Source organism: Pygocentrus nattereri, chromosome 28 (genome assembly GCF_015220715.1).
Source record: "Pygocentrus nattereri isolate fPygNat1 chromosome 28, fPygNat1.pri, whole genome shotgun sequence".
NCBI lineage: Eukaryota > Metazoa > Chordata > Actinopteri > Characiformes > Serrasalmidae > Pygocentrus > Pygocentrus nattereri.
The window spans coordinates 25,592,935-25,611,103 of NC_051238.1; the positions used below are offsets into that span (position 1 = coordinate 25,592,935).

Genomic DNA, 18,169 nt, shown 5'->3' on the forward strand with positions numbered 1-18,169 from the left:
ACATTCTCTGTTATGTGTAAATGTGTAAATGTGTGTGTGTGTGTGTGTGTGTGTGTGTTTGTAGTGAATTCTCTAAGGAGCGAGAGAAGGCTAAAGCACGCGGAGACTTCCAGAAGCTGAGAGAGAAGCAGCAGCTGGAGGAGGATCTGTGTGGCTACATGGACTGGATCACACAGGCTGAGGACATTGATGAATTTGACGAGGATGGAAACAGACGTGAGTGTTCCAACTCACGGAGATCAGTTTTCTTCAAATAAGAGTACACATACAACACTTTTAAAATCAAACTTTTTTAATCACATTCAAATGATATTAAAATATTTCTTCCTCTTATGAACACAAATATGGTGTTGATTAGAATCTGCTTTGGTCCAGTGAATAATTTGTCACTACCAGCAGTAACTATGACCTTGTTTACATCAGGTCAATTCATGTCATCATGACTTGCATCTGGATAATAAACTGCTGAGATTTTGGTCATCAAATGCATCTTTCAGTTAGTCAGATTGAAAACCAATTGCTGCATGTAATATGCAAATAAGCTCATATACAGCAACTAATTGCCAGTATTGTTCTTTGTTTTCCCTGTTCTCGTTAAAATATGTTTTTGCATGGCATTGTTCATTTCCTTACACTGGATTTACATCAGTGTTTTCAAGAAGACTGATTAGGATTACAATTCCTGTATTAGTCATCATGAACACAAACCATGTGCATTAAAATGTGATGTATAAACAATGATGAGGCAAGGTAAAGGAACAAAGGATGAAGCAATGGTACTTTATTTTAAAAGCCTGGCTGCTGAATATGACAACAGCAAAGAAAGGGTGCAGGATTGGGAGGGGTGTAGGTTGTTGAAAGTGTCTTGGAGAGATGCATTTATGTCTTTCTCATGCTTTCATTAACCCCCCCTGCTCTCCCCCCTTCAGGTGTGACCCTCCGTGACCTGGCTGATAAAAAACGAGGGAAGTTTGGCTGGTTCAGCCACTCCAACGAAACCCATGGTATGGCTAATTGTAGGGAGCCGTGCTAGCCTGCAGCTCCGCCTGTCTGCTAAATATAGCACTCCTTGACTTTGTTTCATCTAATTGTACAAAATCACATCTGGGCCTCACACTCTACTTGATTCACAGTAAATGGCTTGACCCTGTTTCAGATTGATTGCCTTTTTTTTAAACTCTGCTAGTGTGCTGCTGCCACTGGAAACAGGGATGTTTCTCTTGGTCTTTCTTTTCAGTCTTTTTCACTGTGCCCCTGTCTTTTTGTCTTTTTTGTCACGTTGTCTCTTTATCGTTCTCCCTTTTGTCTGTCTCTCTTTATCTCTCCCTCTCTTTTTCTGTAGCAAGTCTTCCAGCTAGTGAAACAGCTTCTGAGAACACAGAGAATATAGAGGAAGAACACACTGACTGTTGTGCTGCTTGCTGGTAACACATATTCATACACACACATATCTAGTTTGTTTTTTATGCATGATACTAGATTCAAGTGACAACTGACCCTTCGCTAAAGTTAATTTCAGTAAAAAACTCTGAATTTTGTTCTCATACGGTGGGTTTAATCCATCGCCGTGGATCGTTTGGCTGCTAGTTATTTAACTTAACCATTTACCTGGTATGCAGGTGTGTTTGTGGGCAGGTTTACTTAGTAATGCAGTCTTCCACAATGTTTAATACAGTTTAAGTCACCTGCCTAATTAACCTTTTATATTGTGTTTTTGTTTTAAGGCATATGTGAAGTTTACTCCCCACCTAAAAGCCTACACCTTGCACAACGTTGTGGCATATTGCTAAAATTCTGAAACGTAATTAGTGGTGTCCAGGCCTGGTTAAAGCTTATGATTAGATAGTTGGTATTTAGGCGATGGGGTTTTTACAAAGGGTCAGTTGTGCAGATGAGGTCAACAGGCTATTCTTTGCCTTGCTGGTAGTCATGCTGCAGTATTTCATTTTTTCCATCACGCTGCATTGGGTGCTTTGTCTTGTGTTTGTCTTGGATCTCATTATTTCTGTGTTCTGTTGCATGTTCTTTTTAATTGTCCTCAGCGCTCGCATAATGAAAAACCCTTGCTGGTGAGTATATGTCTGGGAGTCTTCTCTGAGACACTAACCTCTGCTAGTAGATTAGACCACACGATATTCAGAAATGCATTTATATTGGCCTAAGGGAAGATTCATTTTTTTGGAATTGTCTGAAATATTGCCAGAAAGAATTTACATATTTGGATTACCAAGTGATTTGTATTTTAAAGCCCTTTATGAACATCTGTTGTAGCATAAATGCCTATTAACATTTGACCCCATACAATATCACTCATGCTGCTGAGTCGGCTTTGGTTTTGTTTAGTCTTCTCAGCTGAAAACTTAATTACTGTAATTCACTGTGTTTGGGCCTTATTTTCTTTGGTTTGTTAATGAGTGTGTTCTGTGTGCATGTATCTTCAGCCGCACATTACGTCGGTGGAACCGTGGGGTTCGGCGGACATGTCGCAAAGCTGTGAAATCTGTCACGTTCTATTGGCTGGTGCTTATTCTTGTCTTTCTCAACACAGCTCTGAGTGCATCAGAGCACTACAACCAGCCAGACTGGCTCACTGATGTACAGGGTATGTGTGCTGTTCTCTCCTCTTCTGTCTTGCATGTTGAGCCCTATTCTATTTCATTCAGAGAAAGGGTGGAAGTCATCGCTGACTCAAGTCAAATGAGCTCTTTGATGTCATACATATGCAGCCCAAAAGCCTTGAGTTAAACATTCTTTTTTAAACGCCTAACTGTTCCCTTGTTCCATCATCCCATGTGGAAGATTTTGTAGTTTGTAGCATGACACATCAAATTATATCCACCACTTTGAACAAATAACCACCCATTTGTACAAAACAGTCTCACAACATCGTCATTCTTGCTAAATCTGAAGCTTAGTTGCTTTTTCCAGCTTTTTGATGCTAAGCTTACCATATGGGTATCTTCTCTATTTGAACAGCATCTGTACACATGCTGAACGGTTATCATTGGGTGTTGAGATTTATACTCACCAGTTGATCCTTTTACCATCAACATGATTTGTATGAAAAACGAAGTCACTGCTGCCATCTCTCTGTCTTTCTTTTCTCTGTAGAAATTGCCAACAAAGTTCTTCTGTCTCTCTTTACGGTTGAAATGTTGCTGAAGATGTACAGTCTGGGTCTGCAGGTCTACTTTGTAGCTTTCTTCAACCGCTTTGATTGTTTCGTGGTGTGTGGAGGTATTCTGGAGACAGTGCTAGTGGAGATGGAGATCATGCCACCTCTTGGCATTTCGGTGCTGCGATGTGTTCGGCTGCTTAGGATCTTTAAAGTCACACGGTACACATTCCACTCTCAGATAGCAGAATTAACAAGGGCTATGTTTTTTAATCCGACAAGCAAATCTGACCTGAAACTTGATAAAATTTTGTAGTTCCTCATCTACTACTGCTTTGAAATGTTTCTTTGTTGTCACATTTATCGTGATCAAGACCGAGCATGTCCTTCTAAGTAGTTCATGTGTTGAGTCTAACTGTTCTCCTGGTCTTGCCTACTCCTATAGCCACTGGACAGCTCTATCCAATCTTGTGGCTTCTCTGCTGAACTCCATGAAGTCCATCGCATCTCTGCTGCTGCTCCTCTTCCTTTTCCTCATCATCTTCGCACTGCTGGGAATGCAGCTCTTTGGTGGCAAGTTCAACTTTGACGAGACTCAGACCAAGAGGAGCACCTTCGATGCTTTCCCTCAGGCACTCCTCACCTGCTTTCAGGTCAGAGAAGGCCTATTAACTATTTCATTATGTTCATTATATTTCAAAACCAGGTGGACTTCATTTGTCCAAGTGCTTGGTAGATCATCAGTTTATGTGTGTTTAAAAGCTTTTAGTTAAACATTTTTGTCCTTTTTCTATTTGTTTTATTGGGATCTTTAAAGAGGTTTTCCCAAATATTATTTTAAATTTCAGTAATATTTTGAATATATTGAACTTTGTATATTTTATGTCAGTAAGAGAAATGACCTCTTTCAGGATTACTGTAGGTGTGGCTGAGGCTTGTGAGTAAGCATGTCTATGTTTTGTGTTCAGATCTTAACAGGTGAAGATTGGAACATGGTGATGTATGATGGGATTATGGCGTATGGAGGGCCTGTATTCCCTGGTATGATTGTATGTCTGTACTTCGTCATACTCTTCATCTGTGGTAACTGTATCCTTTCAGGCTGAATCAAATATGTGGAGAAAACAAACTCTGAATATGTCACATAATGTTTTTTGCGCAGTATTATCTTTAAACACACCTAACAGTATTATACATAGATACTACAGTCTACAGTGTGTCTGTTAGGAGTTGGAGGAATACTAGTATAAAAGTAAATGTCTGTGTGACATTCTTCCATGATATGGATTTTATTGCGTCGCAGATACTTGCCCAAGCCATATATAACAGACCCACCCAACAAATTAAGCACGAACTTAATACAGTTCTTACGAATGCAACAAAAAAGAATAACCCAGAAATAATTCTACTTACAGTGTTAATGGAAGTTATTACATTATGGGAGATAGATTTCCTTTTTAAACCTTCTGTTTTTCCATAATGCATTTAATGTTACATTACGCACTACTACAGAATGGTAAACTGCCTTTGTTTTGTATCACAAATGGTGAAATATAATTTTAGATACCGACTGGGAAGTGTAAAATATATTAAAGGTGTGCAAAAAGAAAAACAAAAGGACTAAGGTTGAATACGAGAATGGTATCATAATATCATATTATAATTGTTCAGATACAATATTTATATTGTGAGATAAATTTGTGGTCATATTATTCATCCCTAATGTCTGTATATGTTGCATGTCCTCATGTCTTTCTGTCTTCCCATTTGTGCTGGGACCTTAACTTACTGTCGGTCAGACATCCTCCTGAACGTCTTCTTGGCTATCGCTGTGGACAATTTAGCAGGAGGAGATGGAGACGACAAAAAGAAAGAGTGAGGATCCTGCTAATTCAGTCTGATACCTTAGTGTAGCACGAAGCAATGCTTCATCATAGGGGAGACACATGGTTTGGATGCGAGTTTATGAAAGAACATGAATCCGTTTATATGCTCGTGATTTAATTTTCTGGTGCGTTTTCTGTGAACAGAACATAGTTTACTGTACAGTTTCTCTAAAGGTTCATAAATGATTGTGCCATCCTTGTTAAGAACAATGGGCCTCATTCTCCAATATCTTCCTAGGTTTTTTTTTTCTTAACTTTGTTCTTGAGGAAGGTCCTAAGAAAAAGTATATGTCAGATTTATGATGTGTTCTCAGACTGAAGAATTGCTGACACCTTTGTGCTCTTGAGTGTGCTGCATAGATTCTTTTCTCACTTAAGAACAAATCCCAAAAAAGAAAACATGGGTGAATGTAAGATTCTTTGTGAAAAATGTGGGTTTTTTAGAAGAAAATCGTTCTTAAGAACAGTTGGTCAATGAGGCTTTTGAAGTAAAAATATATGTCTTGCATTGCTTACAGAGAAAAGAAAGAAGGAGAAGAGGGCCACGAAGAAGAAGAGAATGGAGAAACAAAGGTAAAATTTGAACGCTTCTCTGTAGTGGATGACCACCAGGTGACCATTTGAGATTCTTCACTTGTTTTCTTTGGACAGGTGGACATGGATGAGTATGAGGAAGAGGAAGAACATGATGATGGTGATGATGAAGGCAAGCAAAATATTTTTAGATTCATGGTCCCCAGTTTCATATTTAACCAGATTACTTTTGGGATTTTTATCAAATTGCTTGCTCTCTCTCTCCTTGCCTACTTCTGTCTGTGTGTATCTCAAAAGAAGGAGGAACTCAGCTGAATGTGGCTGATTTTGCTCCACCTAAAGAAAAAGTCCTGCCTATTCCAGAAGGCAGTGCTTTCTTCTGCCTCAGCAAGACCAACCCGTGAGCATGAGTAACACATCCACACTCAAAGCACAAACAGACTCCAACAAATATACATATGGGACAATTAATGTATTATGCAGATGGGATTATCTTTATGTACAGGGAGGTGAGGTTAATGTAATTACTACTGATGCTTTTCAGTGATTGTAATACCTTTTAAATTTCAGTCATTTTTTAAGAACTCTGCACTTACTTATCAGCAAAGATTACATTGGCTTTTACCTACTATAAAACTAATCAGAGAAATAACCCCAGGTTAGTCCTGTACATATTGCCATATTTATAAATATTTCATCATATCCTGTGGAAAAGGACATTGAGCTACAAAGTCTAAAGTACTGTGCACCTTACACATCATTTAAAATCATTTATCCTGCCAATTTCCTTGTTGTGCTTATGAAAACACTACATCATATTGCCAAAAGTATTTGCTCATCTGCCGTCACACGCATATGAAATTGGGTGACATCCCATTCTTAATCCATAGGATTTTATATGATGTCGGCCGACCCTTTGCAGCTATAACAGCTTCAACTCTTCTGGGAAGGCTTTCCACAAGGTTTAAGGAGTGTGTTTATGGGAATTTTTGACCGTTCTTCCAGAAGCACATTTGTGAGGTCAGACACTGATGTTGGACGAGAAGGCCTGGATCACAGTCTCCGCTCTAATTCATCCCAAAGGTGTTCTATGGGGTTGAGGTCAAGACTCTGTGCAGGCCAGTCAAGTTCTTCCACACCAAACTGGCTCATCCATGTCTTTATTGACCTGCTTTGTGCACTGGTGCTCAGTCATGTTGGAGCAGGAAGGGACCGTCCCCAAACTGTTCCCACAAAGTTGGGAGCATGAAATTGTCCAAAAGCTCTTGGTGCTGAAGCTTTAAGAGTTCCTTTCACTGGAACTAAGGAGCCGAGCCCAACTCCTGAAAAACAACCCCACACCATGATCCCCCCTCCACCAAACTTTACACTCGGCACAATGCAGTCAGACATGCACCGTTCTCCTGGTAACCGTTCATCGCACTGCCAGACGGAGAAGCGTGATTGGTCACTCCAGAGAACACGTCTCCACTGCTCTAGAGTCCAGTGGCGGCGCTTTACACCACTGCATTCCACGCTTTGCATTGCGCTTGGTGATGTAAGGCTTGGAAGCAGCTGCTCGTCCATGGAAACCCATTCCATGAAGCTCTCTACGCTGTTCTTGAGCTGATCTGAAGCCCACATGAAGTTTGGAGGTCTGTAGTGATTGACTCTGCAGAAAGTCGGTGACCTCTGCTCACTATGCCCCTCAGCATCCGCTGACCGCTCTGTCATTTTACGTGGCCGACCACTTCGTGGCTGAGTTGCTGTCGTTCCCAATCGCTTCCACTTTGTTATAATCCCACTGACAGTGGACTGTGGAATATTTAGTAGTGAGGAAATTTCACAACTGGACTTGCTGCACAGGTGGCGTCTGATCACGGCACCACGCTGGAATTCACTGAGCTCCTGAGAGCGACCCATTCTTTCACTAATGTCTGTAGAAGCAGTCTGCAGGCCTAGGGGCTCGGCTTTATACACCTGTGGCCATGGAAGTGACTGGAACACCTGAATTCAATGATTTGTATGGGTGAGTGAATACATTTGGCAATATAGTGTATATATATCATTAGAATAAAGGCAAATAAACATAAATACAGTCAAATGTAAATGTAAAGGAGTTTCTTTTTTTTAAGTAGATATATAGTAGATATAAGTAGATATAAGTAGCCAAATTATTGAATGACTGCAACTAATGCAGTTATTAATGAGCTGCCATAATTGTTTATGTTGGCCTAGGACAGCTGTCGTGAAGGGCCAATGTATCATGCAGCCTTGTAATCACTGCCCTACAATACATTTTTACCAAATTTTCCCACATTTTTCTACTTGTAACATTTGCAATGCACAAATCAAGTAGCCACATCCATCTCAGTAATCATAGTTCTTTTTTTCATTTAATTTTTTTTTTTTTTGCTAATCAGTCATAAACATTATAGACATCTTGTAGTAAAATGATATCACTCCCTGTAAATCTTGTCCTCGCAAGTGGTACTCTAGTCATGGTATTTATTCCTTTACCTCTATTCTCTATCTCTGACACTCACTCTTCCTCTTTCTGTAGGATAAGAGTAGGCTGTCATACTCTGATCCATCATCACATCTTCACTAACCTGATCCTGCTCTTCATCATCCTCAGCAGTATCTCTCTTGCTGCTGAGGACCCAATCAGAGCGCACTCCTCCAGGAACAAAGTGAGAAACAAACATGTGCATACACACACACACACACACACACACACACACACACACACACACACACACACACACACAATCGCATACATGACACATATAGACTACATAGATTATATGAGGTGTAAAGTTTGCAGACTATATGAAGCATAAATGCTGTCTGGAACTTACTTTTAAAGTTATTGTTGACAAAGCCTGAACCCAAAATAACACTAGCTGTGACCAGGCCAGGAGAATTACAATAAATATTTTTATGTCTCCTTTTAGGTTCCTCTGTCTTAGTGTGCCTGGCTTTATCAGAGATCTCACAGTAATAAGAGAACAAACTCAGTTCAGTTTAATCAAATAGAACAGTAAATGCCAATAAATACATCTAACATAGCATGTCTCTTTCTCTTTATTTAAATTATTAAAGATTATTTAAAAGTATTTCAGTGATTTGTAATTAAAGACTACAAACAGTGAAGCATATTTGCAACAGTTTCTGTATATAGTACCCTTGATGACCTACTGAGGGACAAGAGCCAAAATACATATGCTGCAGCTGCCCTGATTGGCATGTTAGATGTGACTTTACATGCCAGCTGAGGAAGTGCTATCCTGCACCATACAATCAGCCACCTCCATGCGCATCAGACAGAGGGGGATGCCATGGTTTATTTATAGATGTTTCATCATGTCTACATCTGTCTGTCTTTTACTCTTCTCAATCTCTCTTTCCTTCTCACACTCTCATTCTGTCTGGCTCTCTCACTCTGTCTAGTTCCTGGGCTATGCTGACTATGCCTTCACCTCCATATTCACAGTGGAAATCCTTCTCAAGGTGCCTTTCTTCAAATTCTTCAAATATGTTGGGAGAGCTGTGTGACTTTGTAGGCTTCAAAAATGTATGCCTTTCTCATTCAGTGTCTCTTATCTATCTATCTATCTGTCTATCTATCTATCTATCTATCTATCTATCTATCTATCTATCTATCTATCTATCTATCTATCTATCTGTCTATCTCCTCCACAGATGACTGTTCACGGAGCATTCCTGCATTCAGGGTCTTTCTGTAGGAACTGGTTTAATCTGTTGGACTTGCTGGTTGTCAGTGTTTCTCTGGTCTCGTTCTTCCTTCAGTGAGTCTAACTTAAACTCCACATTCTAAACCACATTTTGATCTATGATCTTTTCAAGTTATATTATGTTTTCTACTTTGTATCTAATATGTATCTTCTAGTAGAAAGTAAAAGATGAGAGATGCAGTAAAAGGCTTCCATGTCCAAGCGGATGCATGGAGTGCCCTCTGGTGGACAAAGAAAGACTGTGCTTTTTGTCTGTCTCTCTACCTAACAAGCTACTTTATAGAACTTTGAGAATTTTTTCAGCCTGCTATGATGGTTGAGGTAATAAAATATTTAGTGCCAGTGGCAGAGCTTACAATAAAAAAGGAATCAGATAACAATGATGACTACAAAAAAATGAATAAAAAATTTCAGAGTCCATCGGAAGAAAGAGTCTGTGAGTTTCAGAAGGATGTGATGTTCTGTCAAGCGTCAATTACTATGACAGGCAGACAACACAAGTTAGTTCTTTACTGGAAGGGCTCATTTAGAAAACATATATTTAAAAGCTGCAGATTTCAACGCAAGCTCAGTGATTTTAAGCAATTGCACTAACAAATAGGGCCAATTGATCAAAGCCTGATGAAGATTGAGGTGGATCTATAGAATCGAATGATAAAAACTGGTGAAAAATGGACGATCCCTTCACATCAATTCCTTGGTTGACTGTTTTTTGGTACTTAAGCATGATTGTTTATTGTAAATGCAACACAATAAATATGTTCATATAACTCTGGCCACAAATTCTTCATTTTAAGTTAATTCACTTGCTCGGTGGCCAGTGTATCTGCCTGTGTAAACCTGATTTATTAATTCAGGTATTGAGAATGGTGAAACGATGATTGTGCTCGATGTGCTAAATGAACTGTGCTTATCATATTAATGTAAAGAATTATGGCTTTAATGATCATAGAGTTTTGTTTTTATGTTAATATATACTTATTTCTAACAATACGTATATACTCTGCAGACTGAAGCATAATTTTATACCAACAATATGGGTGGAGGTTCAAAGTCAGCAGTTTTCACACCAAACAGGACATCAGAACACGCGTTAACCCTACCCCCTCTCTACCACTCTTTCAGTTCGAGTGCAATCTCTGTGGTCAAGATCCTGAGAGTGCTACGAGTGCTCAGGCCTCTTCGAGCCATCAACAGAGCCAAGGGACTCAAGGTGTCACTTTGAATGAGAAAGTGCTTGTGTATATGTGTGTAATGCATTTCTGCAATGTTGCTCTTTCTGATAACTGCATCTCTGCATGTCTCTGCAGCATGTGGTTCAGTGTGTGTTCGTGGCTATCAGGACCATTGGGAATATCATGATTGTTACTGCTCTGCTTCAGTTCATGTTTGCCTGTATTGGCGTCCAGCTCTTTAAGGTACTTTACAGCTTAACGTCTTACACTATAGATACCACATCTTTCTCCTACTAAAGATGGCGTCAGTACATGCTGCATGCTCATGATGTTAAAATTTTTATGCTGTTTTATGAGATTTCTGCCTTTTAATAGCGTAAAGCATAAAATCTTCTCCTCTAACATTGACTGTCATTTATTAATGCTATTCACTGCATTTACATTTATTTTTATACATAAAAACATGAGCTGACAAACCAGAAAATGAACATTTTATGCAAGCGAACGTAATAAATAAGAACATTCTATACATTTAATTTATTATAACTCTGGTGAAGCACATCAGCAACACTTTTAACAATGCAGACTTCCTTCTGAATGCATGCACGCTATAGCTCAGAAACTATCACAATGCATCCGACCATAAAGTTTTATTAGGTTCTTTTATATAGTGAAAGAAGCACAAAGAAAGCTCCATGTTACGTGGAGCGAGAAGGCGGATGCACCTGCTGAGATAAGCGAGATTGATTTAGGGCAAATCCAAAATCAGGGTCATAACGGTCCAAAGTCAGATGGCCAATACGGATAGATCGGAGGGCAGACATGACAGACAAACCAGAACAAGCAGAGCAGAACATCCAACACAGCAGATAACAGTTCAGACAAACAAAGACCAGCACTAGACTAATGAAAACACATGGTTTAAATACAAGAGTGCTAACGAGGGTTCGCAAGACACAGGTGAGAATAATCAGGGGAGGAGTCACCAAAACAAGGGGCCGGACTAGGAAACCAAAACAAATGCACATGGAAGATCAAAACACAACACAAACACATGGACAGGACTGGGAGGAACCAATCGTGACACTCCAATTTTAAATTCTGATGCATTTAGTATTTGCAGTCACTTATATTAACAATTTTGGTAATTTTAGATAAAATGATAACGTACACAGTATGGGTTTAAATGTAATAGATTACTCCAAGAGGTGTTTTAAATGTTTAATTAAATGTTTGAAGAATTCTGTGAAATATAATTCTAAATATAATTTGTAGAGTAACTTAAATCTCAAAATCTTACAGCTTTCTCAGTCAATTTATAATAATCTTTGGCCCTGATCATGATACATTTTTATGCACAGCTTCCTAGTGTTGAACAGTAGTACCAAACTTTTGAATGGTAATGGTAAAACTCTAGGGCCAGATTTTAAAGAGTTAAAGAATCTCTTAATGTGCTGATGTGGTGCAGGAGCTTTGTCCTAATAGAATAAAATATGTCTTATCTTCAGGGTAAATTTTATCGCTGCACGGATGAAGCTAAACACACACCTGAACAGTGCAAGTAAGAAGTACAGAAGTAGCTTTTCAGTGTGTTTATCTCTGTTTTCTGGATAATGCACCTTTTTATATTCAACTTGTTCAGTTTTTGTCCCAAACAGTGTGTTTGTATATATGTGTGTGACGCAGAGGCACATTCGTGGTTTACAAAGACGGCGATGTGAGTCATCCAATGGTGCGGGAGCGTCACTGGCTCAACAGTGACTTTAACTTTGACAACGTGCTGATGGGCATGATGGCCCTGTTCACCGTGTCGACCTTTGAGGGATGGCCTGCGTAAGTTGCCTTCCTACTGTGGTCTGGCAAAAGTCAAAGATCAAGTCTGGCTCCACACATATAGTGTTTGTCTTCCCCTGGGCTATAGTTGTTCTCTTTTGTACATCTCTCAGGCTTCTCTACAAAGCCATAGATGCAAATGGGGAGAACCATGGCCCTGTGTACAACTACCGTGTGGAGATCTCCATCTTCTTTATCGTCTACATCATCATCATCGCCTTCTTCATGATGAACATCTTTGTGGGTTTTGTCATCATCACTTTCCGTGAGCAAGGAGAAGCTGAATTTAAAAACTGTGAGCTCGACAAGAACCAGGTTAGAGGAGGAATATTTGAAGAACCTCTGACAGCATCTTCTCTTTCATGATCTGATGCTAAGACACCTTCTTGTTCTTCAAAGGCTTCTCTGTTTCTTATTCCAACAGAGACAGTGTGTAGAATATGCTCTGAAAGCCCAGCCCTTGAAGCTGTATATCCCCAAGAACCCAGTGCAGTATAAGTTCTGGTCTATGATCAACTCCACAGGTTTTGAGTACATCATGTTTGTTCTGATCCTCCTCAACACAGTCACTTTGGCAATTCAGGTAAGCCACAGAAGAGATTTAATGAGGAATACATGACTTGTCTGTATTTTTTAGAGTTTCATTCAAGAGAAAAAGTTATTTTCTGCCAAATTTTGAATGCTAGAACTATTTTTGCTTGGCTGACACATTTAGGGCAAAACTTTTTTAAACAATAGACCTTAAAGATTATTGAGCTTTAGTTGTAGGGGTTTTAAATGTAAGAATACATTTGCTAATGGGTCCTTTGCCTGGTTCTGTCTTCTCAGCACTATGAACAGTCTAAACTCTTCAGCTATGTCATGGACATCCTCAACATGGTCTTCACTGGTCTCTTCACTGTAGAGATGATCGTCAAGCTATTAGCCCTCAGGCTCAGGGTTCGTATTATATCTCTTACATTTACTTTGCTTTGTAATATTAATCCATGTACAGTGCAGTGCAAAAGCCAGGCGCCACTATTTCATGTAATTTCCAGTCAAAAGGCCATTAACTATTTATATATTTTTTAAGTATCAGAAAAACGACAGAGAAATCACAAAGGCATCCAACACTAGCAGCATTTATATGACTGCTCTTTACTTTTGTGCACTCTACTACCACTTTAACGCTTTCATTATTCTTCCACCATCCTTCCATCTTTCCTTTTTTCCAGTTCTCTTTTAGATGTTCATCAAAAATGACTGAAGGAAATATTTCTGAGGATATTAAATAAGAATGAAATTGCATGTTCAAGAAAAGTTGTTGACATGTTGATTTTAGGGTTATTTGTTGTGCCATATTTATTTGCTGGGTTTTTCTAATAAGGACTCTTATTGTGAAGACAGGGTAGCTGCTGGACTGTGTTTATGTGAAGATGTGGAAGAACTGAGAGGAAAAACATCCCTGTAGATTTTTTTGATAAACTGGAAGTAAATCTCCAGAAAATGATGAAAACTGTTATAATGAAAAAAATAAAATTTGACATTTGATTTAGTTTGAGGCTTCTCTGTAATTTTCTGCTAAATAAAAGTTTTCTGCATTTTTCTGATGTTGAAAAATAAATAACTTGTGATTAATATTAGTTTTAAAAGGAAACAAAATCAATGAAAGTGGTCTCTGACTTTTGTCACAGTACTATAAAAATAAAGGTCTCTGTTTGTCTGCTGTTTCGTTCCACAACTGATACAACTGATGTTTGTCTTATTCACAGCATTATTTTGTTGATGCCTGGAACTCCTTTGATGCTCTAATTGTGGTGGGCAGTGTGGTCGACATTGTGGTTACAGAGTTTAGTGTGAGTCTCCAAACTCTCGTTTACTATTTACACAGTGCATCATAAAACAGACAATTGTGAAATTTCTCAAAATATGAAATATGTTGATCAGTTCACACATATTTTGAATAAGAGATAAGATCAGCATTACTTCTGTGGGAAACAGTTAATAACCTTCAAGTTAGTCAATAAATTTGTGATAGTGGCCATAAAATCTCTTTATTTGTAGAATTTCTCTAGAAAGAGTCTCTTATTTTCTTAACTTTATTCCTCAGAGCTCAGAGGACAGTTCTCGCGTGTCAATCACTTTCTTCCGTCTGTTCCGTGTCATGCGGTTGGTTAAGCTGCTCAGCAAGGGAGAAGGCATTCGCACGCTCCTCTGGACTTTTGTGAAATCTCTTCAGGTCAGGGGTCAGCACCAACACACACAATTACTCTGTCTGTGTTAGAGCTGAACATTTCAATGATTTTTCTTTCATGTTTGTCCCAAAGGCCCTTCCTTACGTAGCACTGCTCATTGCTATGATCTTCTTCATCTATGCTGTGATTGGCATGCAGGTGGGTTTAGCAGGGATTACAAATTCAGATTAGTCTGAATAAGCACATGTGTACCATTTAATAAATATTGTAAACATAAACATAAACCCACTGTTCAGCCTGAATTTCTGAATGCTTATCTGATTATCTTTCTCTCTTTCAGACCTTTGGAAAAATTGCCATGCAGGACTACACACCGATCAACCGCAATAACAACTTCCAGACCTTTCCTCAAGCAGTGCTGCTGCTCTTCAGGTGAGCAAGTGCAAAGTAATACAGACGAAACAGTGGAGATCACAGCAGGGATTTTATTATACTGTACCACCTGTGTAAGCTGAGGTAGAGCTGCACTCTTGTTGAAACTGCCTTGAAAAAGGGTCTCATCCCCAACCCTGTGTTGTGTCCATTTGTGTAGGTGTGCCACAGGTGAAGCATGGCAAGAGATTATGCTGGCCAGTTTGCCAGGCAAGCGCTGTGACCCGGAGTCAGATTATGAGCCTGGAGAGGAATTCACCTGTGGTAGCAACTTTGCCATTGTCTACTTCATCAGTTTCTTCATGCTTTGTGCTTTCCTGGTAACACCAAACTCTTTTGCATTCATGCACACTTCACCCACATATACACTGTTGTTCAAAAAAATTGGATTGACTTATTAAATTAACAACTGCTTTTATTTGGTACAGTGTAGATTAAAATTCTGTAAACTAGAAACCAACATTATTAACATTAATGGTATTTTACACATATTATTTCATATTTCAAAAATGTATTAAATGACAAATAATGTACTGTAATTATCTATTCACAGTAATTGCTTCAACCTCATAACTTCATCACTACTTTTTTTGTAAAACATGAGATGACACATCTAATATTCTTCCTTTTTGGAAACTTCATACAATTTAGTTGAAACCTATGAATTTGTAGCATCTTAATAAGATCATTCTATACAGGTACCTACAACACATGGGTTTTATATGAATGAAAACAGTAATTCCAAAGTTTTAAATTGTGATCCCAAACTTGGAAAGACCTGGTAGTATCTGGAAAATTTTATTTTAGTGTATCTGGTCACTGAGGCATTGTTTACACATCCATCAATCAAGTCATCCTTATTTACTATGTGTGTTTTTTCACATTCCCAGATTATCAATCTTTTTGTTGCTGTCATCATGGACAATTTTGACTATTTGACACGTGATTGGTCAATTTTGGGACCGCATCATCTGGATGAGTTCAAAAGGATCTGGTCTGAGTATGATCCTGAGGCCAAGTAAGATCTACTTCTCTGAGTTCTGTTGTCATCTCTGTTTTTCTCTCTCTCTCTTTGCACACCCTTCAGTGTGTTGTATATGATTTTCTTTAATGGAGGGGTCGCATAAAGCACTTAGATGTGGTGGCTCTGCTCAGGAGGATCCAGCCTCCTCTGGGTTTTGGAAAACTCTGTCCCCACCGTGTGGCCTGCAAGGTACAACACATGCAGATGGATACACCACACCACACACACACATCTACATAATACAGCCCCCATGCACACACACATACACACAATATAAACTCTTGTTAAATTATTTGATATATTTACACACTGACAGTTTGAAGAATGAATTTCAATTGACTGCTGTCTCACTAGCAGAGTTTGCTCAGAGTCAGGCTGAAAAAATTTAATGTTTTACTGCAGCTGGTCTGAAACAAGCTAAAATCAGGGTAAAGCAACAATTAAGGTCTAAATAATCACAGAAAACTACGCAAATGTACAGGGTACAGCTTTAGATTCAGGACCTTCATATGCACATACAGTGTTGTCACTGTTTTCTCTCTCTCTCTTGGGCAGAGACTGGTTGCTATGAACATGCCTCTAAACTCAGATGGCACGGTGACCTTCAATGCCACCCTGTTTGCCCTAGTCAGAACTGCCCTCAAGATTAAAACTGAAGGTTAGTACTGCAGGCCTGGACATGTACACACACAACATACATGACTTACTCACTTGTTAAGCTTAGATGAATCACATATGTCCTTTTGCTTTGTTGGACTGAGTTATCATGCTGCTTTGCTTTGCTTGTTCTTGATGTAGGGATAAAATCTGATCCATTCTAAAACACTGCGGTGTATTGAACCCTGTTGGTGTATGTTCTCAGGTCACCCAGACCAGGAAAACGAAGAGCTGAGGATTATCATTAAAAAGATCTGGAAACGCATGAAGCCCAAAATCCTGGATGAGGTTATTCCCCCAGTCAATGGTGAGAAGGATTGGTGTGCTTTTGCTGAGCACTGGGCTTAAAAACAGCTTAACGGGTCACATTAGCAGTGATTCGGAATCATTCATTTACTTTTGCTTCTCTTATGTGTTTTTCCATTGCTGTTTAGATTTTGTAGCTTTTTTGTTGAAGTAAATTACATTTGAATCATTTTAACATGCTGTAATTTGTCAGTCTTTTATTGCTGTTGCTCTGTCTCTCAACTGTCTATTTAAGATTCAGTCTTAACCTAATTGTATTTTTTTTACACCTTTCCTTTTATTGATCTATTTACTCCTCTTTAGGAAGAGCTCAGGCCACTACCCTGTATAAATTAGATCTCCTAACTGTCTCCTTACCCCGAACATAGTTGATCAGTCAAGTCTTATTTGGTGTGTCAAGTTTGCTTCTACAGTTTTGTATTGGAGCTTCAAGGCTAATGTGAAGCGAACACTTAATTTGTTGGGTGACATACACCAATGAGTCAAAATATGACTACTCACAGATGACACAAATAATATTGATAGTGTTGTGGGGATGGCACATGTGAGGGTCTAGGATATATTAGGTGGCAAGTGAACAGTCAGTGGCTGCAGTTGACGTGTTGGATCTAGGAGAAATGGGGAAGCATGAAGACTTGAGCAACTTTGACCAAGGCGAATCATCTGAAGAGAGACAAATCACAAACCAGTGACCGGGTATTGGGCAGCTAGGACTCATCGACGTGCAAGGACAACAAAGGCTATTTTGTCTGTTGACAAAAAGCAACAAAAGTGCTACTGTGGTTTATGTTGCAGAAATTATTAATGATGGTTTGTATCATTAGAATTGCTTGGTCTCATTTTCTTTGGATGGGTGGGTATGTGTGTACCGTTAGTTTATCAGGATGGACTGTGGGAAGAAGACCAAGGTAGGAAGACCAAGGTAGGGAGTGTGATGCCCTGGGCAATGTTCAGCTGGGAAACCCTGGGTTCGGGCATTCACATGGATGTCAGTTTGGGGCCACCTAACTAAATACTATTGCAGACTAGGTACACCCCTTGATTGCATTGGTTTTCCCCGATGATAGTGGCCTGTTTCTGCAGGATAGTGCACACTGCACACATTGTTTGGGAATGATTAGAGGAATATAACGTAGAATCCAAGACGTTGCACTGACCTCCAAATAACCCAGATCTGAGTTCAATCAAGCATCTGTGGAGTGTGCTGGAACAAGAAGTCTTATCTGTGGCGGCTCCATGTGGTCATGAAGTTTTAGTTCATTTATGTAGACTTCTGCTATACTAGCCTCATAGCTC

The 18,169-nt window shown here is 39.2% G+C and overlaps 1 protein-coding gene across 3 annotated transcripts in view; it reads left to right on the forward strand.

Annotated features, from left to right (window-relative positions):
• The window catches only part of cacna1fb (calcium channel, voltage-dependent, L type, alpha 1F subunit), a 56,007-nt gene that overhangs the window by 28,353 nt on the left and 9,485 nt on the right, over nt 1–18,169 (forward strand). For 2 of the 3 annotated variants that reach the window (XM_037535829.1, XM_017714745.2), the window contains exons 9-39: nt 65–216; nt 930–1,004; nt 1,343–1,424; nt 2,043–2,069; nt 2,442–2,602; nt 3,112–3,337; nt 3,561–3,768; nt 4,084–4,204; nt 4,915–4,990; nt 5,520–5,574; nt 5,653–5,707; nt 5,833–5,935; nt 8,078–8,207; nt 8,968–9,027; nt 9,220–9,326; nt 10,398–10,485; nt 10,583–10,690; nt 11,956–12,008; nt 12,134–12,280; nt 12,394–12,595; nt 12,705–12,863; nt 13,109–13,219; nt 14,032–14,115; nt 14,370–14,498; nt 14,587–14,652; nt 14,795–14,886; nt 15,047–15,206; nt 15,777–15,904; nt 16,003–16,099; nt 16,466–16,568; nt 16,773–16,874. In XM_037535829.1, the coding sequence (XP_037391726.1) occupies nt 65–216; nt 930–1,004; nt 1,343–1,424; nt 2,043–2,069; nt 2,442–2,602; nt 3,112–3,337; nt 3,561–3,768; nt 4,084–4,204; nt 4,915–4,990; nt 5,520–5,574; nt 5,653–5,707; nt 5,833–5,935; nt 8,078–8,207; nt 8,968–9,027; nt 9,220–9,326; nt 10,398–10,485; nt 10,583–10,690; nt 11,956–12,008; nt 12,134–12,280; nt 12,394–12,595; nt 12,705–12,863; nt 13,109–13,219; nt 14,032–14,115; nt 14,370–14,498; nt 14,587–14,652; nt 14,795–14,886; nt 15,047–15,206; nt 15,777–15,904; nt 16,003–16,099; nt 16,466–16,568; nt 16,773–16,874 (3,467 nt within the window). The remainder of the gene's footprint in view (nt 1–64; nt 217–929; nt 1,005–1,342; nt 1,425–2,042; nt 2,070–2,441; nt 2,603–3,111; nt 3,338–3,560; nt 3,769–4,083; nt 4,205–4,914; nt 4,991–5,519; nt 5,575–5,652; nt 5,708–5,832; nt 5,936–8,077; nt 8,208–8,967; nt 9,028–9,219; nt 9,327–10,397; nt 10,486–10,582; nt 10,691–11,955; nt 12,009–12,133; nt 12,281–12,393; nt 12,596–12,704; nt 12,864–13,108; nt 13,220–14,031; nt 14,116–14,369; nt 14,499–14,586; nt 14,653–14,794; nt 14,887–15,046; nt 15,207–15,776; nt 15,905–16,002; nt 16,100–16,465; nt 16,569–16,772; nt 16,875–18,169) is intronic. The other variant, XM_037535830.1, reaches the window with a different exon arrangement.